This window comes from Natator depressus, chromosome 14 (genome assembly GCF_965152275.1).
Source record: "Natator depressus isolate rNatDep1 chromosome 14, rNatDep2.hap1, whole genome shotgun sequence".
NCBI lineage: Eukaryota > Metazoa > Chordata > Testudines > Cheloniidae > Natator > Natator depressus.
Genome location: NC_134247.1, coordinates 47651596 through 47668792, shown reverse-complemented (window position 1 = coordinate 47668792; position 17197 = coordinate 47651596). Strand labels below are relative to the sequence as shown.

The 17197-nt window shown below is 60.6% G+C and overlaps 1 protein-coding gene across 1 annotated transcript; it reads left to right on the top strand.

Annotated features, from left to right (window-relative positions):
- The first annotated feature begins 992 nt into the window (after positions 1 to 992).
- Positions 993 to 16972, top strand: LOC141998118 (class I histocompatibility antigen, F10 alpha chain-like). Its single transcript, XM_074970749.1, has 7 exons — positions 993 to 1278; positions 4244 to 4504; positions 11769 to 12044; positions 13951 to 14229; positions 14702 to 14818; positions 15162 to 15194; positions 15757 to 16972. The coding sequence occupies exons 1-7, from the start codon at positions 993 to 995 to the stop codon at positions 15759 to 15761; spliced, it is 1257 nt and encodes a 418-aa protein (XP_074826850.1). The 3' UTR covers positions 15762 to 16972.
- Positions 16973 to 17197: the final 225 nt, after the last annotated feature.

The window sequence follows — 17197 nt, the reverse complement described above, 5'->3', positions numbered from 1 at the left end:
ACACTCGCTGCTCCCCACTTCTTAAAGAGCCCCTGGCTCAGGACGGCCTCCGCCCAGGAACATGGGAGTAGCCATGCCCCCCCCCGCCACATAGCCATCCTCTGCCAGCAAACACCAGGGCGGGGATAAAGCTGTGTCCAACCCGAAGGGCCAGTTCTCAGTTCGGTCCCCTTGGCTGGGAACCAGGACTCCTGGGTTCCGTCCCCAGCTCTGGGAGGGCAGCGGGGTGGAGTGGGTTAGAGCTCGGGGGCTCTAGGAGCCAGGACTCCTGGGTTCCGTCCCCAGCGCTGGGAGGGCAGCGGGGTGGAGTGGGTTAGAGCTCGGGGGCTCTAGGAGCCAGGACTCCTGGGTTCCGTCCCCAGCGCTGGGAGGGCAGCGGGGTGGAGTGGGTTGGAGCTCGGGGGCTCTAGGAGCCAGGACTCCTGGGTTCACCCTTTGTCGTTGGCTCACCGCGTTATCACTCTCCGGCTGGTGATATTTCTCCACCGCTGCCCACGCTGGCTACCTTCCCCCAGGACAATGAACCTGTCAAGGCTCAGTGACCGGCCCTGAGAGGCACCAGCTCAGCGCCTGGCTCGCCCCGCATGGAGGGCTCGTCACCCCACGGCCCGGGGCAGCTCAGCCGGGCCGACCCCTGTATGTCCCAGGGCACCAGAGCCGCTGAGCCCGGACCCCCGTCCCCAGCGCCAGCTGGCTCTGGCAATGGGGGGCTTGTTTGTGCCCCCCCCCGCTCCTCCGGGGCTGCTCCAGCCTCGCCCCTCGGAGGGTCCGCAACCTTCGTCTGCTTCCCAGCCGGGGGTCGCTCCTGGGCCCCCTTTGCGCCCCATGGTGCCCCGTGCCCTGCCCCAGAGCGGGTCCAGCCCCTCCCCGAGTCCCCGCCCCGCCCGCAGCGCGGCCCCGGCCCCTCGCACCCACCCCCGGGCACGGGGCGGGACTGCGCCGGCATGGGGTCGGCGGCGTAGCCTCGCCCAGCCCTGCCTGCCCGGATACCGATGACGAACCCCTGCGGCCTGCGCCCTGATTGGACGGCCACGGGCAGCGGCGACGCTTGGGACAGTGCCGGGGACAGTGCCAGGGAGCCCGCAGGTCTGCGCCCCGCTGCCCGGCTCTCCTGGCCCCGCTGGGCTGCGCCCCCCGCGGGCCGGGTGACCCCACGCCTGGATATTCGGGGCTCCGTCTTCTCGAGGCGCCCATTCCCCGCCCCCCGGCCAGGACCCATGGCCTGGGGGCTGCTCCTGGCGCTCTGCGGGGCGCTCCGGGCTCCAGCCGCGGCGGGCGGTGAGTACCGGGGGGGGGGGCAGGGTGAGCCCCGGCTGGGGGTGTCACCGTGGCAGGCCGGGCATCGCCCTCTGACACGGGGGGGGGCGCAAACTGGGGGGCGCGACCCTCGGGGTGGGATCCCGCTGCCGTGAGAGCGGGCGCAGGGTGAAAACGGGGCGGGAACTGGTGCGGGAGGGGATTCGATACCGGGGCCTCCCGCGCCGGCCCGGCCAGCAGCCGCCGCTCTCCGGCCGCCCAGCTCTGAAGGCAGCGCCCGCCCGCAGCCGGCCGATAGACGGATTAATGCCGACTACCAGCAATGGGGGGCGGGCGCCACGGGGCGAGGGGGGCAGCCGCCCAGCTCTGAAGGCAGTGCCCCGCCCGCAGCCGGCCAATAGACGGATTAATGCCGACTACCAGCAATGGGGGGCGGGCGCCACGGGGCGAGGGGGGCAGCCGCCCAGCTCTGAAGGCAGCGCCCCGCCAGCAGCCGCGCCCCGCCCGCAGCCGGCCAATAGACGGATTAATGCCGACTACCAGCAATGGGGGGCGGGCGCCACGGGGCGAGGGGGGCAGCCGCCCAGCTCTGAAGGCAGCGCCTCGGCCAGCAGCCGCGCCCCGCCCGCAGCCGGCCGATAGACGGATTAATGCCGATTACCAGCAGTGGGGGGCGGGCGCCACGGGGCGAGGGGGGCAGCCGCCCAGCTCTGAAGGCAGCGCCCCGCCAGCAGCCGCACCCCGCCCGCAGCCGGCCGATAGACGGATTAATGCCGACTACCAGCAGTGGGGGGCGGGCGCCACGGGGCGAGGGGGGCAGCCGCCCAGCTCTGAAGGCAGCACCCCGCCAGCAGCCGCGCCCCGCCCGCAGCCGGCCGATAGACGGATTAATGCCGACTACCAGCAATGGGGGGCAGGTGCGACGGGGCGAGGGGGGCAGCCGCCCAGGGTGCAGAGGTGCAGGAGCCAGAAAACGGGTGGAAATATGACGAAATAGCCGGGTAGGGGCACAAAGACGCTTGCTGGCCCTGGGGCACTAAAACGGCTAGTTTCCAGCTGGGCGTGGGGATGGCGGGGGGGCACCCCATCGGGCGGCCATTGGGGGTGGGCTCCTTGGGCTGTTCTGCCTTTGTACAGACCTGGGCAGCCGGGTCCTGGGCCAGGATGGAGGCTCCTAGGCGCTGGGAGCTAGTTCAGATAATGAATGGTCCCGTCTGGCCTTGAAATCTACAACTGTCCAGCCCCTCGGCTCTGTCTCCTCCGTGGGCCTGAGCCGCGTTCCCCCATCCTTCTCGGGGGGCTCTGCCAGGAGTCCCCAACACGCCAGCCCAAGAGCCGCCCCCCAGCCCCTAGGGGCGATGTCAAACCAGGGAGCCAGCCCGCGCTGGGGGAGCAGAGGGTGACCGGCCCAGCGACCCTCGCGGGCAGTGGGGTGGTGGTGAATGGGTCACCTCATCTCAGCGAAACTCCCTGTCACCAGTGAGAAGTGGGTGAGTTCGGGCTACCCCTGGTACCCCGGCTCCGGCACCGCTGTGCAGTAACCCGGCTGGCTGCACCGGGCTCAGCTGAGGTGGAAACAAAAGGTAGTAACGGAGGTTTCCAGGAGCAAAGGAGAGTCCTGCCCACTCCTGCAGCCTGTCTGCACCAGCCATCTCCCCGCCCCAGGCCACGCTGCGTGGCAGACACCCTCAGGGAAACTCTGGGGGCTGCTTTCCCTGCAGGGTGGGGGGGCTTGTTGTCCCCTGCCTCTGGCACAAAAAAGGGGGGGGAACTGCTTGATTGGCCCCCTGAGAGCCCCACATCCCTGCAGGACTGGCCTGTTTAGTTCCTGGGAAGGGGCGTGTGAACCCCACCAGCCAGGGCACGTAACTGTTGATAGTGGGGGGGCACAATGTAGAGGTTCTGGTGGTATGCAGTGGGGTTCAGGGCCGGGCACATAAACCCTGGCAGAAATCTGGGGGCACTTGACCCTGTGCGCCCCCCACCCGGAATCATCACCTTTGCATACCGACATGCACGCCACCGCCCCAGGTCCTTTGTTTTCAGATTTTAATTTGTTTAAATGTTCCTGGGAATTTATCAGTGCTAATTACAAAACTTGTAAAAAGTGGGTGAAAACCAGCACCGGCTATTAACTGCCCAGTTTTCCGGGGCAATCTCCGGGTTAATACTGGGGGACGGGAGGGCAGAAAAAAAGCAACAAAGAGGGAAAAGTCTGAGTATTGAAAGTGAAAGCAGTTTAATGTTGTGGTTTATTTCAGGAGCTGCATTTAATGGTATGTACACACGTGTGTGTGTCGTGTGTGTGTGTAACTTCCTCTCCATTGCGTTACGTTAACAGGTAGCCTTGCATTGACACTTAGACTAATTCATTATTCACACAAACACATCGACCTGCTGTCAGGGGTTGGATTTTCTTACCACAATCAGTATTTCCGTGGGCCTGAGTGAGCCAAAATCGGGGTGAAAAATGAGTTAACACCAAACAACGGCTTCTGTCAAACCTGGGAATTTTTCAGTAAAAACTGACAACGAAGGGCCTTGCACACGCACGTGCCCCGCCCCACAGGTACACCCGTGCAGACATCACACGCACACGCACACCACAGACAGGCACACGGGCCACAAATGCCCCAGTTCCGCTGTAGGCAGTTTGCCCATCCACCCCTCCCATCCTCAGGACATTTGCTCATGGGGGCAGTTCTTAGGGGGGCAGTTAACCCCCTGCCAATATCTGACCCCCCTAAACAAGCCGCCAACTTTCAGAGGCGTGGGCTGAGAGATCGTCCTTCCTGATTCCCCCTCGGCTCCGCGCAGTGTGAGTTACTGACACACCCCAGCTTGTCCCTCGCCCAGGATGGGGCTGAGGGCAGAGGGACGTGGCTGGGAGTGGGAGGTCTCTGCTGGTCCCCACTGGGTGGCCCTGGTGTCCCGTGAGCAAGGAACGAAGCCGCTTGTTAACTCAACTTCACTCCTGTTGCTTTAGGGCGCCACAGCCTGGCCGTGCTAGTCACAGCCGTCACCCACGAAGATGGGACTCATCACCTCACCATGATCACCAAACTGGATGACATTCAGATCGCGTACTACAGAAGTGACACGCGAGAGGTCAGACCCACTCAGGAGTGGGCGGCACAGGCCGTGGGCGCTGAGTATCTCCAGGAAAAGACCCGGGAGTTCTGGGGGCACGAGGAGCGCTGTAAAGTCCATAACAGGAGGTGGATGCAGCTGTACAACCAGACGGGCGGTGAGTGTCTGAGAGTTGTTGTTATTAATAGACACACGAGAGCTGCCCGCTCAGAATCACTCTCACTGGGGATCGGGGCCTCGCTGTGCTAGGTGCGGCCCAAACCAGAGCTGGTTGGAAAATGCAGTTTTCTTCCCACAGAAAATTTCACATTCCCAGAAGTGTTTTCATTCCCATTCAGAAAGAAGAGTCAGAAATGGGAGGTTTCCGTGGGAAGGAAACTTTTCAGAAATTCCATCTCGGGAGAATCCCAGGCAGGGAGCCGGGCAGCCCTGGGATCTTCCCTTTTAATTTCCCCAATAGAAAATCAACGTTTTCTGGCCAAATTGAATTTTTCTCATGAAAAATTATAATTCTGCAGAAACAGCCTTTCCCAAGGCTAACAGAACGTCAGGAAGTTTTAGGAAAGGAATAGAAAATAAATAAATACCATAATGCCACTAAATAAACCCATAGTGCGCCCTCACCTTGAATACTGCATGCAGATATGGCTGCCCCATCTCAAAAGGGACATAGTGGATCTGGAAAAGGTTCAGAGGAAAGGGTAGCAAAGATAATCATGGGTATGGAACGGCTTCCATATGAGGAGAGACCAAGAAGATTAGGGGTGCTGAGCTTAGAAAAGAGACGACTAAAGGGGGATATGCTAGAGGTCTATAAAATCATGGCTGGTGTGGAGAAAGTGTAGAAGGAAGTGTTATTTACTCCTTCTCATAACACAAAAACTAGGGGGCACCTGATGAAATTAACAGGCAGCAGATCTAATACAGACCAAAGGAAGTACTTTTTCACACAACAGACAATCAATCTGTGGACCTCATTCCTGGGGGATGTTGTGATGGCCAAAAGTATAACTGGGTTCAAAAAATAATTAGATAAGTTCCTGGAGGATAGCTCCATCAATGGCTATTAGCCAACATGGTCCGGGACACAACCCCATGCTCTGGGTGTCCTTAGACTCCGCCTGCTGGAAGCCAGGAGGGAAGACGGGTGGATCACTCCAAAATTGCCCTGTTCTGTTCACTTCCCCTGAATCTCTGGTGTTGGCCACTGTCAGATCTTGGTCTCACCCTGTATGGCACCTCTCATGTGCACCGGTGGAGAGAATCGAAGAGCTCAGTAACTGTCCGGCAGGATCCCAACCCCTCAGTCCTTCCCGTGGGTCTGCTCTGACCCCTCCTGCTTCTCAGTGTCCTCTGGGATTGTTCACTAGCTCAGCACGAGGCCAGGCGCATGGTCAGAGACGGTAAAGTTTCGGTGTCACCGTCTGGCTGAGTCCCCCCCGAGCCCCCCCACCTACAGACACATTTCCCAGCTCTCAGTGCCCTGGTGTCACCGTCCGGCCGAGCCCCTCTGACCCCACCCGCCCTGTGACGCAGCAGGGAGCGGGGTGGACTGACCGGGGAATGGCGTCTAGTTCTGCTGGGACTGTCTGCACGGGGGATGGGAGAGCAGGGGGTGACTCCACTGAAGTGAGGAGACCTGAGCCTGTCACCGGAGCTGGGCGGGGTTGGACCCAGGTGACACCTTTGCCCGGGAAAGTGGACAAAGGCTGGAGGAGGAGCTGGGGGAAGGAGGAATGAGACTGGGGGAGGGGGGTTTTTTGGTTTCAGTTTTGGGCTGGGTGGTGAAACGCAGGGAACCCCAGGGCTGGGGTCTAAGCTCCCTGCCCCCGAGAAGGACTTGACTGAGGGGTCCTGGGTGTCCCCACAAGCTCTGTTTTGGACTGTGTTCCTGTGGTCCAATAAACCTTCCGTTTTACTGGCTGGCTGAGAGTCTCAGTGAATCCCAGGAAGAGGGGTGCAGGGCCCTGACTCCCCCACACTCTGTGACAACTGGTGGCAGCGGTGGGATGTACTGCACCCCGTGAACGGCGCTTCCTGCAGTAAGTGACTGGGGAGCAGTAAAACAAAGGGGGATTGACGAGGACCAGGCGTGCTGAAGGCTCAGAGAGGAGCGGTTTCGGGGGGCAGTTAACCCCTGGGAGTGTGTGACCAGCGAGAAGGACTGTGCAGTAATGGGGTCCCCCAGGGACTGCGGTGAGCAGTCTCAGGGGCGGAGGAGTCTGCGGCTTGGCCCTGGGAGAGAGAAGGACTTTTGCAGTAACAGGGTTCCCCGGGGGATTGCAGCGAGTGGTCCCAGGGGCGGAGGAGTCTGCAGCTCGACCCTGGCAAAGAGGTGGTGACCTCAAGAAGGACTGGCACACTAGGGGTTCTCCCTGGAAACCGTGGACAGCTGCCCGGCCTGCGAGTGGACAGCAGGGAGATGTACGCTAAACGCCTTAAGAGCGACCTGGTGGAGCTGTGCAGGCAGAGGGGGCTGCGCATTGGGGGGTCCACCAAGGAACAGCTGATTGCCCAGCTGGAGGAGGGAGATCACTGGAACGAACCGATCCCTGTCCCTGAGGGAAGCAGCCTGGCAGATGCAGGGCAGGCACCGGTGTCTGTCCCAGCGGGGAGTGAACAGGAGGCTGCTGAGGGCTTCCCAAGACCCCTCCGACCTATACCTAGGGGAAGGGCTGGAAGGAGCCCAGCAAATATGAGGGCACTGTGACCCCTGCAGCCAGCAGGGGACCCTCCCGGCGGAGCTCCCCATCGCTGGAGCTGAGGTGGCTGCAATGGGAGAATGAGCTAAAACTGGGAGAGTTGGAGCTCAGGCAGCGGGAACTGCAGGAGGAGCGGGAAAAGCAGCGTCAGCATGAGCTGGAGGAGAAGGAGAAGCAGAGACAGCATGAGCTGGAGCTGGCCAGGCTGAGGAGCAGCGAGCCCCCGGCTGCGGTGAGTGATGGGGGATCCGGGACTGCACGGAGCTTTGATAAGTGCCTCCTGGCCCAGCGTAAGGAGTGGGAGGACATGGATGACTTCCTGGATGCCTTTGAAACAGCCTGCGAGCTGCACCAGGTTGATCCTGCGGACAGGCTCCGGTCTCTCACCCCTTTACTGGACCCCGAGGCCATGGCATTGTACAGCCGACTGGAAGGGGCGGAGAAAGGGAACTACGAACTGTTCAAAAAGGCCCTGCTACGCGAGTTTGGGCCGACTCCGGAGATGTATCGGGAAAGGTTCCGGAGTCAGCGTAAAACCCCTGAGGCCTCATATCTGCAACTAGCCATCCGCATGGATTGATATGCCACCAAGTGGGCCGAGGGGGCCCAGACAAAGGCAGACCTGGTTAAACTGATCGTACTGGAGCAACTGTATGAGCGGTGCCAATCCAACCTGAGGCTGTGGTTGGTGGACAAAAATCCAGAAACACACAGGGCGGCTGGCCGATGAGTTTGTGAACAGTCGGTCAGGGAGTGGCAGGGAGGAGTCCCAAAGGAACAGGCCCCCCACGATGCAGAGAGAGAGTCACCATGGGACCTCCCAAAGGGGGAATATGGAGAACCCCCTCCCAAGGGGAACATCCAGCTTTCAGGGCCAACCGACCTGCTCGAGGGGACCAACGTGACCTGAGCTGCTATCACTGTGGCCAGAGAGGCCACGTACGGACCCAGTGCCCCGGGCTCAGGGACAAACTGAGCAGACCCAACCCACCCAGGGTTAACTGGGTAGGGACCCAGCTGGATGAGGGGCAGGCCCAGGCAAGGCTTCCCTACCAACTGCTCAGGAGGGAGGAGGGCCCCAGACCGGCTCCCCTGGGGGGCTGGATGCTCCGGACTCAAGGTTCTCCGTTTACAGGGTGGGTGCGGGGCTGTCCCTGCAGAGCGAGCGCCTTGTTCCCCTTCGTGACCTGTAGCCAGAGCCGGCGAGGGGCACTGCGCCCTGACCTTGGGGAGGGTACCACACCGGAGGCGCAGGACCCTACCCTGGTGGGGAGGGAGTGCCGAGGGGCACGGCTCAGAGTGGCTGTGGCCTCAGACCCGGCCAATGAGAGGGAACCGGGCCCCATCCCTTCCCCAGCCGCTGAGTTCCAGGCCGAGTTGAGGAAAGATCCCTCCTTGCGGAAGCTCAGGGACCTGGCCGACCTCAGTGTGGGACGGACCATGAGGAGAGGCTGCCAGGAGAGGTTCCTGTGGGAGAAGGGGTTCCTGTACCGAGAATGGGCTCCCCCAGGGGAAGGGGAGTCCTGTGGGATCAGGAGGCAGCTGGTGGTCCCCCAGAAGTACCGCCGCAAGCTCCTGTCCCTGGCCCATGACATCCCCCTCGCAGGGCACCAGGGAATCCGGCGCACCCGGCAGAGGTTGCTACAGAACTTTTACTGGCCCGGGGTCTTTACCACCGTCCGGCAGTATTGCCGATCCTGTGACCCCTGTCAGAGGGCGGGGAAGGCCCGGGACAAGGGGAAAGCGGCCTTGAGACCTTTGCCCATCATAGAGGAGCCTTTCCAGAAGGTGGCCATGGACATCGTGGGGCCTCTCAGCAAGACGACCCGGTCGGGGAAGAAATACATTCTGGGGGTGGTAGATTTCGCCACCCGCTACCCCGAGGCAGTGCCCTTAGCTTCCATTGAAGCAGACACCGTGCAGATGCGCTCCTGACCATTTTCAGCCGAGTGGGATTCCCCAAGGAAGTCTTGACAGACCAAGGCTCCAACTTCATGTCGGCCCTGCTCCGGTGCTTGTGGGAGAAATGTGGGGTCCGGCACGACTGGGCCTCAGCGTATCACCCCCAGTCCAATGGGCTGGTGGAGAGGTTCAACGGGACGCTAAAGATGATGCTGAAAACCTTTATGAACCAGCACCCGCAGGATTGGGACAAGTACTTACCTCACCTGCTGTTCGCGTACAGGGAGGTGCCCCAGGAGTCTACCGGATTTTCGCCTTTCGAACTGTTATATGGAAGGAGGGTGAGGGGCCCCCTGGACCTGATGAGAGACGAGTGGGAGGGGAAGGCCACTCCCGATGGAGAGTCAGTGGTGGAGTATGTCCTGATCTTCCGAGAGAGACTGGCTGAACTCATGGGCCTGGCCAGGGAGAATCTGGCCAGAGCCCAGAGGAAGCAGAAGGTCTGGTATGACCGCACAGCGCGGGCCCGGGCCTACGCCACCGGGGATCAGGTGATGGTTCTCATCCCCGTGAGAAAGAACAAACTACAGGCCACCTGGGAGGGCCCTTTCAAGGTCGTCAAGCAGCTCAATGAGGTAAACTATGTGGTGGAGCTGTCGAACCGGGCCCACCACCGCCGGGTGTACCATGTGAATATGATGAAGCCATATTATGCCAGGGGGAATGTGGTGTTGGCCGTGTGTGGACAGTGGGAGGAGCAGGGAGATGACCCTTTAGTAAGGGTCTATTCCCTGGGGCCAGAGCTGGTTCCCCCCTGGAAACAATTCCCCTCTCGGATCAGCTAACCCCTGCCCAGCAAGCTGAGGTCAAGGGGGTGCTGCATCCGTACCGACAGCTGTTTTTCAACCAGCCTGGACGCACTAATCTGACTGTCCACCGGGTGCAGACAGGGTCGCACCCGCCGATAAGATGCTCCCCCTTCCGAGTCACGGGGAAAACTGCTCAGGACCTGGAAAGAGAGGTCCGGGACATGATGGCTTTGGGCGTGATCCAGCCATCGGCCAGCCCTTGGGCCTCGCCGGTGGTGCTGGTCCCCAAAAAGGATGGGTCAGTCCGGTTCTGTGTGGACTATCGGAAGCTCAATGCCATCACTGTATCTGATGCCTACCCCATGCCCAGGCCAGACGAGCTCCTAGACAAGCTGGGAGGAGCTCGGTACCTTACCACCATGGACCTTACAAAGGGCTACTGGCAAGTGCCGCTGGATTCAGATGCCCGGCTGAAATCGGCCTTTATCACCCCTCTGGGGCTCTATGAGTTCCTGACCCTTCCTTTCGGCCTCAAGGGAGCGCCGGCCACCTTCCAGCGCCTGGTGGACCAGCTTCTGAGGGGGATGGAGAGTTTTGCCGTGGCGTATATTGACGACATCTGTGTCTTTAGCCAGACCTGGGAGGACCACGTGTCCCAGGTTAGACAAGTGCTGGACCGACTCCAGGGGGCTGGGCTGACTGTAAAAACGGAGAAGTGCAAGGTGGGGATGGCTGAAGTATCTTACTTGGGCCATCGGGTGGGGAGTGGCCGCCTAAAGCCGGAACCAGCCAAGGTGGAGGTGATCAGAGACTGGCCCGCTCCCCACACCAAAAAGCAGGTCCAAGCCTTTAGTGGGATGGCAGGATACTACCAAAGATTTGTGCCCCACCTTAGCGCCAAAACCACCCCCATCACTGAGCTATGCAAGAAGGGGAAGCCAGACAAGGTGGTCTGGACCGAGCAGTGCCAGGAGGCTTTCCGGGCGCTGAAGGAGGCTCTGGTCAGTGGCCCAGTTCTGGCAAACCCAGACTTTGACAAGCCCTTTGTGGTGTTCACCGACGCCTCCGACACGGGACTGGGGGCGGTGTTAATGCAGGAGGATGAAAAAGGGGAGAGACACCCCATCGTGTACCTGAGCAAGAAGTTGCTACCCCGGGAGCAACACTACGCGGCCATCGAGAAGGAGTGCCTGGCCATGGTGTGGGCCCTCAAGAAACTAGAGCCCTATCTCTTCGGGCGACACTTCACCGTCTACACCGACCACTCTCCCCTGACCTGGCTGCACCAGATGAAAGGAGCCAACGCCAAGCTCCTGAGGTGGAGCCTGCTCCTGCAGGATTACGACATGGACGTGGTCCACGTGAAGGGAAGGGCCAACCTGATAGCGGATGCGCTGTCCCGGAGAGGGGGACCCGAACTTCCCCAGGTCACTGGTCACAGTGACCCCGCTCAGTTCAGTCTCGAAGGGGGGAGAGATGGGACGCAGCAGGGAGCAGGGTGGACTGACCAGGGAATGGCGTCTAGTTCTGCTGGGACTGTCTGCACGGGGGATGGGAGAGCAGGGGGTGACTCCACTGAAGTGAGGAGACCTGAGCCTGTCACCGGAGCTGGGCGGGGTTGGACCCAGGTGAGACCTTTGCCCAGGAAAGTGGACAAAGGCTGGAGGAGGAGCTGGGGGAAGGAGGAATGAGACTGGGGGAGGGGGGTTTTTTGGTTTCAGTTTTGGGCTAGGGGGAGGAACACAGGGAACCCCAGGGCTGGGGTCTAAGCTCCCTGCCCCCCAGAAGGACTTGACTGAGGGGTCCTGGGTGTACCCACAAGCTCTGTTTTGGACGGTGTTCCTGTTGTCCAATAAACCTTCCGTTTTACTGGCTGGCTGAGAGTCTCAGTGAATCCCAGGAAGAGGGGTGCAGGGCCCGGACTCCCCCACACTCCGTGACAACTCTGCCCTACAGACACATTTCCCAGCTCTCAGTGCAGGGTTTGAGCTCTCTCCCTCCCCCGCAGGGATTCACACTGAGCAGCTCCATGTGACCTGTGCCCTGAGCGGCCAGACCCCCGTGGACCCGAGGTTTCAGTACGCCTACGACGGGAGGGACTTCATCAGCTTTGATGCCCAGACGGAGACGTGGGTCGCGGCCGTGCAGCCGGCCTTCCTCCAGAAGCAGCGCTGGGAGACAGGCAAGACTTGGACTCTGTACGTCCAGCACTACCTGCGGTCCGAGTGCCTGGGGACCCTGCGGAGCCTGGTGCAGCGGGGAAGGGCGGTGCTGGAGCAGCAGGGTGAGTGAGCAGCAGGGATCTGTCATGAGGAGTGGGCGATGGGGTGCAGTGACACCAACGGGACATGGGCATGTCCAGAATGGGCAGTGTGGCCTAGTGGATAATGCACCGGAGTGGGACTCAGGACACCTGGGTTTTAATCCCAGCTCTGCCACTGGCCTGCTGGGTGACATGGGTCCAGTCATGCCGCCTCTCTGTGCCTCAGTTTCCCCCTCTGCATAATGAGGACAATGACCTCCTTTGTAAAGTGCTTTGAGATCAACCGATGACAAGCGCTAGACGAGAGCTACGGGTTGTTATTAGAGCAGACGGGTTATTAGCCGGTTCTGGCTGCCTGGGCGTCTCCGTTCGCACGGCCTTTCCCGTTGGCTTCCAGCTCCCTCAGACTTCCCTTTTCGGGCTGAAACATCCCAGCTCTGGGCTGAGTTGATTAATTTTGCCAAGTTCGGTCTGGAAAAGGCCAGCCCTTTGTGAGTGTGAAGGAGGCGGGGTGGGGGAAGGAGATGTATTGTATCATTATACAAAGAAAAAACTTGTTTTGAGGTTCTTGTGCCCAGCGCTGGCACCTCCGCAGTCGAGGGCAGAGACATGGACGGGGACAGAGACTCAGGGCCGTGTGACAAAGAGATTTAAGCACCTGACAATGCAGACAGGGGCCAGCTGGGATTTCCGATTGGAGGTGCCTGGCTCCCCATGAGCTCACCGGGGTTAGGCACCGAGGGGCATTTGGAAATCTGGCCCTTAGCCCCTAAATCGCACACGTGTGTTTGGGCGGCCCAGTGACAACCTGCCAGGGCGTAGCCGTGTTACAGCGCAGGATCGCGGGCAGCGAAGGAGACCCGGGCCCAGGCCTGTTCTGGCAACCACCCAGTTCAGTTATACCAATGTGAGCCATTTGAGTGAGTCTGCAGAGGGGATTTACACCAGATTAACTGGCTCCATTTACAAATCAGTGTAAACAGGTGCAGACCAGGTCTCTCACACACCTGACTATTCAAATTCAAACTGGAACAGAGAAGGGCTACTAGGATGATCCGAGGAATGAAAAACCTGCCTTACGAGAGGACACTCAAAGGGCTTGGCTTGTTTAGCCTGACGAAATGCAGGCTGAGGGCAAATCTGATTTAACAAAGGCTGAGGGAGATATTTAAGTTAAGCGCCAATGTGGACACAAGAACAAACGGATACAAACTGGCCATCAACAAGTTTAGGCTTGAAATTAGGCGAAGGTTTCTAACCATCAGAGGTGTGAAGTTCTGGAGCAGCCTCCCGAGGGGAGCAGTTGGAGAAAAACACCAAACTGGCTCCAGGACTGAGCTTGGTGAGTTTAGGAGGGGATGGGATGGTGAGACTGCCTACCGGGGGGGCACATGGCCCATCGGTGACTGCTAATAGCAAAAATCCCCAAGGGCCCCAAGTGCCCCAGAGATGGGGCACTGGCTGGGGAGGGCTCTGAGTTACTACAGGGAATTCTCTCCCAGGTGTCTGGCTGGCGGGTCTCACCCACATGCTCAGGGTCTAACCAATCACCAGATTTGGGGTCGGGAAGGAATTTTCCCTTGGGTTACATTGGCAGAGACCCTGGTGGGTCTCCTCTTCGCTTCCTCTGCAGCATGGGGCACGGGTCACTTGCAGGTTTAAACTAGTGTCACTGGTGGAGTCTCTGTCATGTGATGTCTTTAACCCACGGTTCGAGGCTGTCAGTAACCCAGCCAGAGGTTCGGGTCTGTTACAGGAGTGGGTGGGTGAGGGGCTGTGGCCTGCGATGTGCAGGAGGTCGGACTAGATGATCACAATGGTCCCTTCTGAGCTTAAAGTCTGTGAGACGCTGCAGGGCCTTTACCTGTTGTCTGTTACATGGTCCCGGCCCCTGGCATGTGGCTCACGCACTGTGTCTCCCCCCCAGTGTCCCCCGAGGTCTCGGTTTCCCACACAGACTCTCCCGACGGCTCCATCACCCTCTCCTGCCATGCCAGGGGCTTTTACCCGCGTCCCATCCACATCTCTTGGGTGCGGGACGGAGAAGACATCCTGGCGGAGAAGGACTCCAGCGGGATCCTGCCCAATGCCGACGGCACCTATTACATGCAGTCGTCCCTGGAGATCTCCCCAGAGCAGGAGGACGGGCACCGCTACGCCTGCCGGGTGGAGCACAGCAGCCTGCCGGAGCCCACACTCGTCTGGGGTAAGGGTGGGGTGAATGGCAGGGCCCAGGGGTTGGGGGCACAGCCCATGGGAATTACAGAGGTGGGGTGTGACCCTGCTACAGGAAGGTCAATATCCCTGCCCATCGTCAGTGTGAACTCGTCGAGCTCTGGGTATTCATGTGACCCACAGAAATGGCTGATCCCTCAGAGAATCTCATTAAGTTTCTGGCCGTGGTGGCATCCAGTGACGGTGAGTTCCACAGGCTGATGTCGTTACGAGGGAAGGGCCTGGTTGCTGCGTGGCGTGTGTGGCTGGCAGTGCCCGGCAGGGCGCCCACCCTCTGTGCCCCATCCCCGTCCCCCTCCCAGCTCAGCCTTTCCCCACCCCCAGAGGCCAGGTCTCTGCAGACGCCCTTGGGGAGACGTTCAAGGCAAAGGCCTGCGGCTGCCCCAGGAGGATGCCCCAGCGGCTGCTCCCTTCGGTGACCTGGGCCCTTCTTCATCCCACAGCCCCTGGGAAGAAGGGCCTCCTGACCCCCGGGGTCCTGGTGGCCATCGTCCTGGCCGTGCTGGTTCTGGCTGGAGCCGTAGGGGCCGGCGTCATTCTCTGGAGGAGAAGATCAGCAGGTAAGAGCCGGTCCCCGTGGAGCCGTGATGTGGGGAGGTCTGGGGAGTGGGGCGGCCCAGCCAGCCCAAGGGGGAATGGCTCCTGCCACTGCCCCCCAAGGAGAGGTGGGGCATGGCCATGGGGCTGGGCTGATCAACGTAGCCCAGCCCTGCTGGGGGCAGAGTGGGCTCTCTCGTTGGCTGGGCGCCGTGTGCCCTGCTGTGGGGGGCACTGGGGTCAGGTTGGCCTGGATGAGGTGCAGTTGGGGTCACGGGGAGCCCTGTGTCCAGGGGAGGGAGGTCGGGGTCTCCGCAGGGGAGGGGTTACCCCTACACTGACCCTCATTCTCTGCTTGTGTTTCAGGCCCCATGGATCTCGGCTACGCTCTGGCAGCCAGTGAGTAAATCCTGGGTATGGGGCCCAGATGCCCCAGTGCATTATGGGTATTGGGGGGTCCCCATGAGGGGAGGAGGGAGCCTAGCAGTGACTGCACATGGGCCCCAATCGCTGGTTACTCTGGGTCTGACAGTTCCTCGGAATGTGGGAATCTGCGAGGCCGTCCCCAGCCGTCGCCCTTCCCCGGCTACCCGGGATTCTCTGACACACGCGCTGCCTTCGCCCAAACCAAGGGAACCCCAAAGGGCTGGTACAGCATCCACAGGTCACCCCTGAGGGCAGAGCTCAGCCAGTGTCCCAGCATGCACTGGGTACCCCTTAGCGCGGCTCTCGGGGTGGGAGTGCAGGCCGGTACCTGGGGCTGCGTAGGGGTGTTACGCTCTCTCCTGGAGGCCTGTCCATTGTCCCGCTGTCAGGACCGGGGGGTTTTGTGCAGAGCGCAATTTGGGGTCCATAGGTGACACTGGGGGGGTAGCCCAGAGCTGAATTCCCATCCCCCTTCCCTAGCTGGGATCCCCCACAGCTAAAGCTGCCTTGGAACGATTTTCTTCTCTCTCCACAGCATAGATCAGAGAAGATTCTGCCTCCAGCTCTTCATTGGGGCAGACCCCCAGAGCATGGGACCCCGGCGTCGGGGTGACCCTGCCCAGCTGCTGGCCCTGCTGTCTCAGTGATCTCTGTCCACTGACTCCCTTCTACTCTGGGGGAGATTCTGGCATGGTTGTTAGAGCAGTTTTCTCCTGTGGGTGTTGGGCCTCACGCTGTTGAATGGCAGGGTTTGCGTTCTCTCCTGCCCCTTGCTCATTACAAGTCACTGATCACTGGGACCTTCTCCAGCCAGAGCTTTGCCTCAGCTTCCCTCCAAAGGGTCGGACACAATCCTGTCTCCCGTCTCTGCCAGTGCCAGTCACGGAGCAGTTCCCCCTTTTCCAGTCGCAGGAGGCGGCACAGAGTCAGACGAGCTGGCAGAGGCTGGGGCAAGTGGGGCACTATGGCATCGCACTCCCCTCCGTGGGGCAGATGGGCCGGCCTGGCAAACCGACCCCCAGCTTGTGACCAGCAGGAGGATACGTCTCTGTGCTCTGAGTTCAGCTCGGAGCTTTCGCCCGGATTGCGTGGGTCAGACTCCCCACACCCCCCAAGCTGCTCGGGGCCGAGCCGCTGAGTCTCCCAGTGTCAGAGCCGGGCCCCCAGCACAGGAACAGTCCAGACCCGGAGCCCTACAGCCCCTCACACCGCCTTGCCGGAGAGTTTGAAACGACGCCAAGTGGCTGCTCCCTGCAGCCGGGGACCAGGCGCTCACAGGGAGCTGACAGCAAGGGGCAGCGATTCATTCGGCTTTACACCGATAAATCCCTCTTGCAATCACACACGTAGCTACGTCCTTGTTACACCCCACGCCCACCCAGACACTGCCCTGCGCTGTCCCTGTCCCTGTCCTTGTGTCTGACACACTCAGCTGCCTGCTCCTCTTTTTCCTCCCTCCCTCCTCTGCTGCGTCCGTCTCTTCCCCTCCGCTCGCGTCTTCTTCACCTCCGTCCCCCCCTCGCCTCCTTCGGCCCCCCTCTGCCTTCTGCTCCCGCTCCCCTGTCAGTCACTGCGTAGGACCCTTACGTCTGTTATCTGTCAATCGTTGTTTACCACCTTCTTCTTCCCGCCAACTCTCCCCCGTTCCCTTAGCCCACATTCGATTTACCTCACAGCGTTACGTCCCTTTACCCCCTTTTCCCCCCAACTCTCCCCCGTTCCCATTAGCCCACATTCAGTTTACCTCACAGCGTTACGTCCCTTTACCCCCTTTTCCCACCAACTCTCCCCCGTTCCCTTAGCCCATATTCGATTTACCTCACAGCGTTACGTCCCTTTACCCCCTTTTCCCCCCAACTCTCCCCCGTTCCCATTAGCCCACATTCAGTTTACCTCACAGCGTTACGTCCCTTTACCCCCTTTTCCCACCAACTCTCCCCCGTGCCCGTTAGCCCACATTCGATTTACCTCACAGC

What these genes read in the sequence shown, in the direction of transcription:
- LOC141998118 (XM_074970749.1), top strand. Translation starts at nt 993, where the DNA reads ATGACGAACCCCTGCGGCCTGCGCCCTGATTGGACGGCCACGGGCAGC. An exon ending in GCTGTACAACCAGACGGGCG is followed by an intron (nt 4,505 to 11,768) that starts GTGAGTGTCTGA and finishes CCTCCCCCGCAG; the next exon opens with GGATTCACACTGAGCAGCTC. An exon ending in GGAGCCCACACTCGTCTGGG is followed by an intron (nt 14,230 to 14,701) that starts GTAAGGGTGGGG and finishes TTCATCCCACAG; the next exon opens with CCCCTGGGAAGAAGGGCCTC.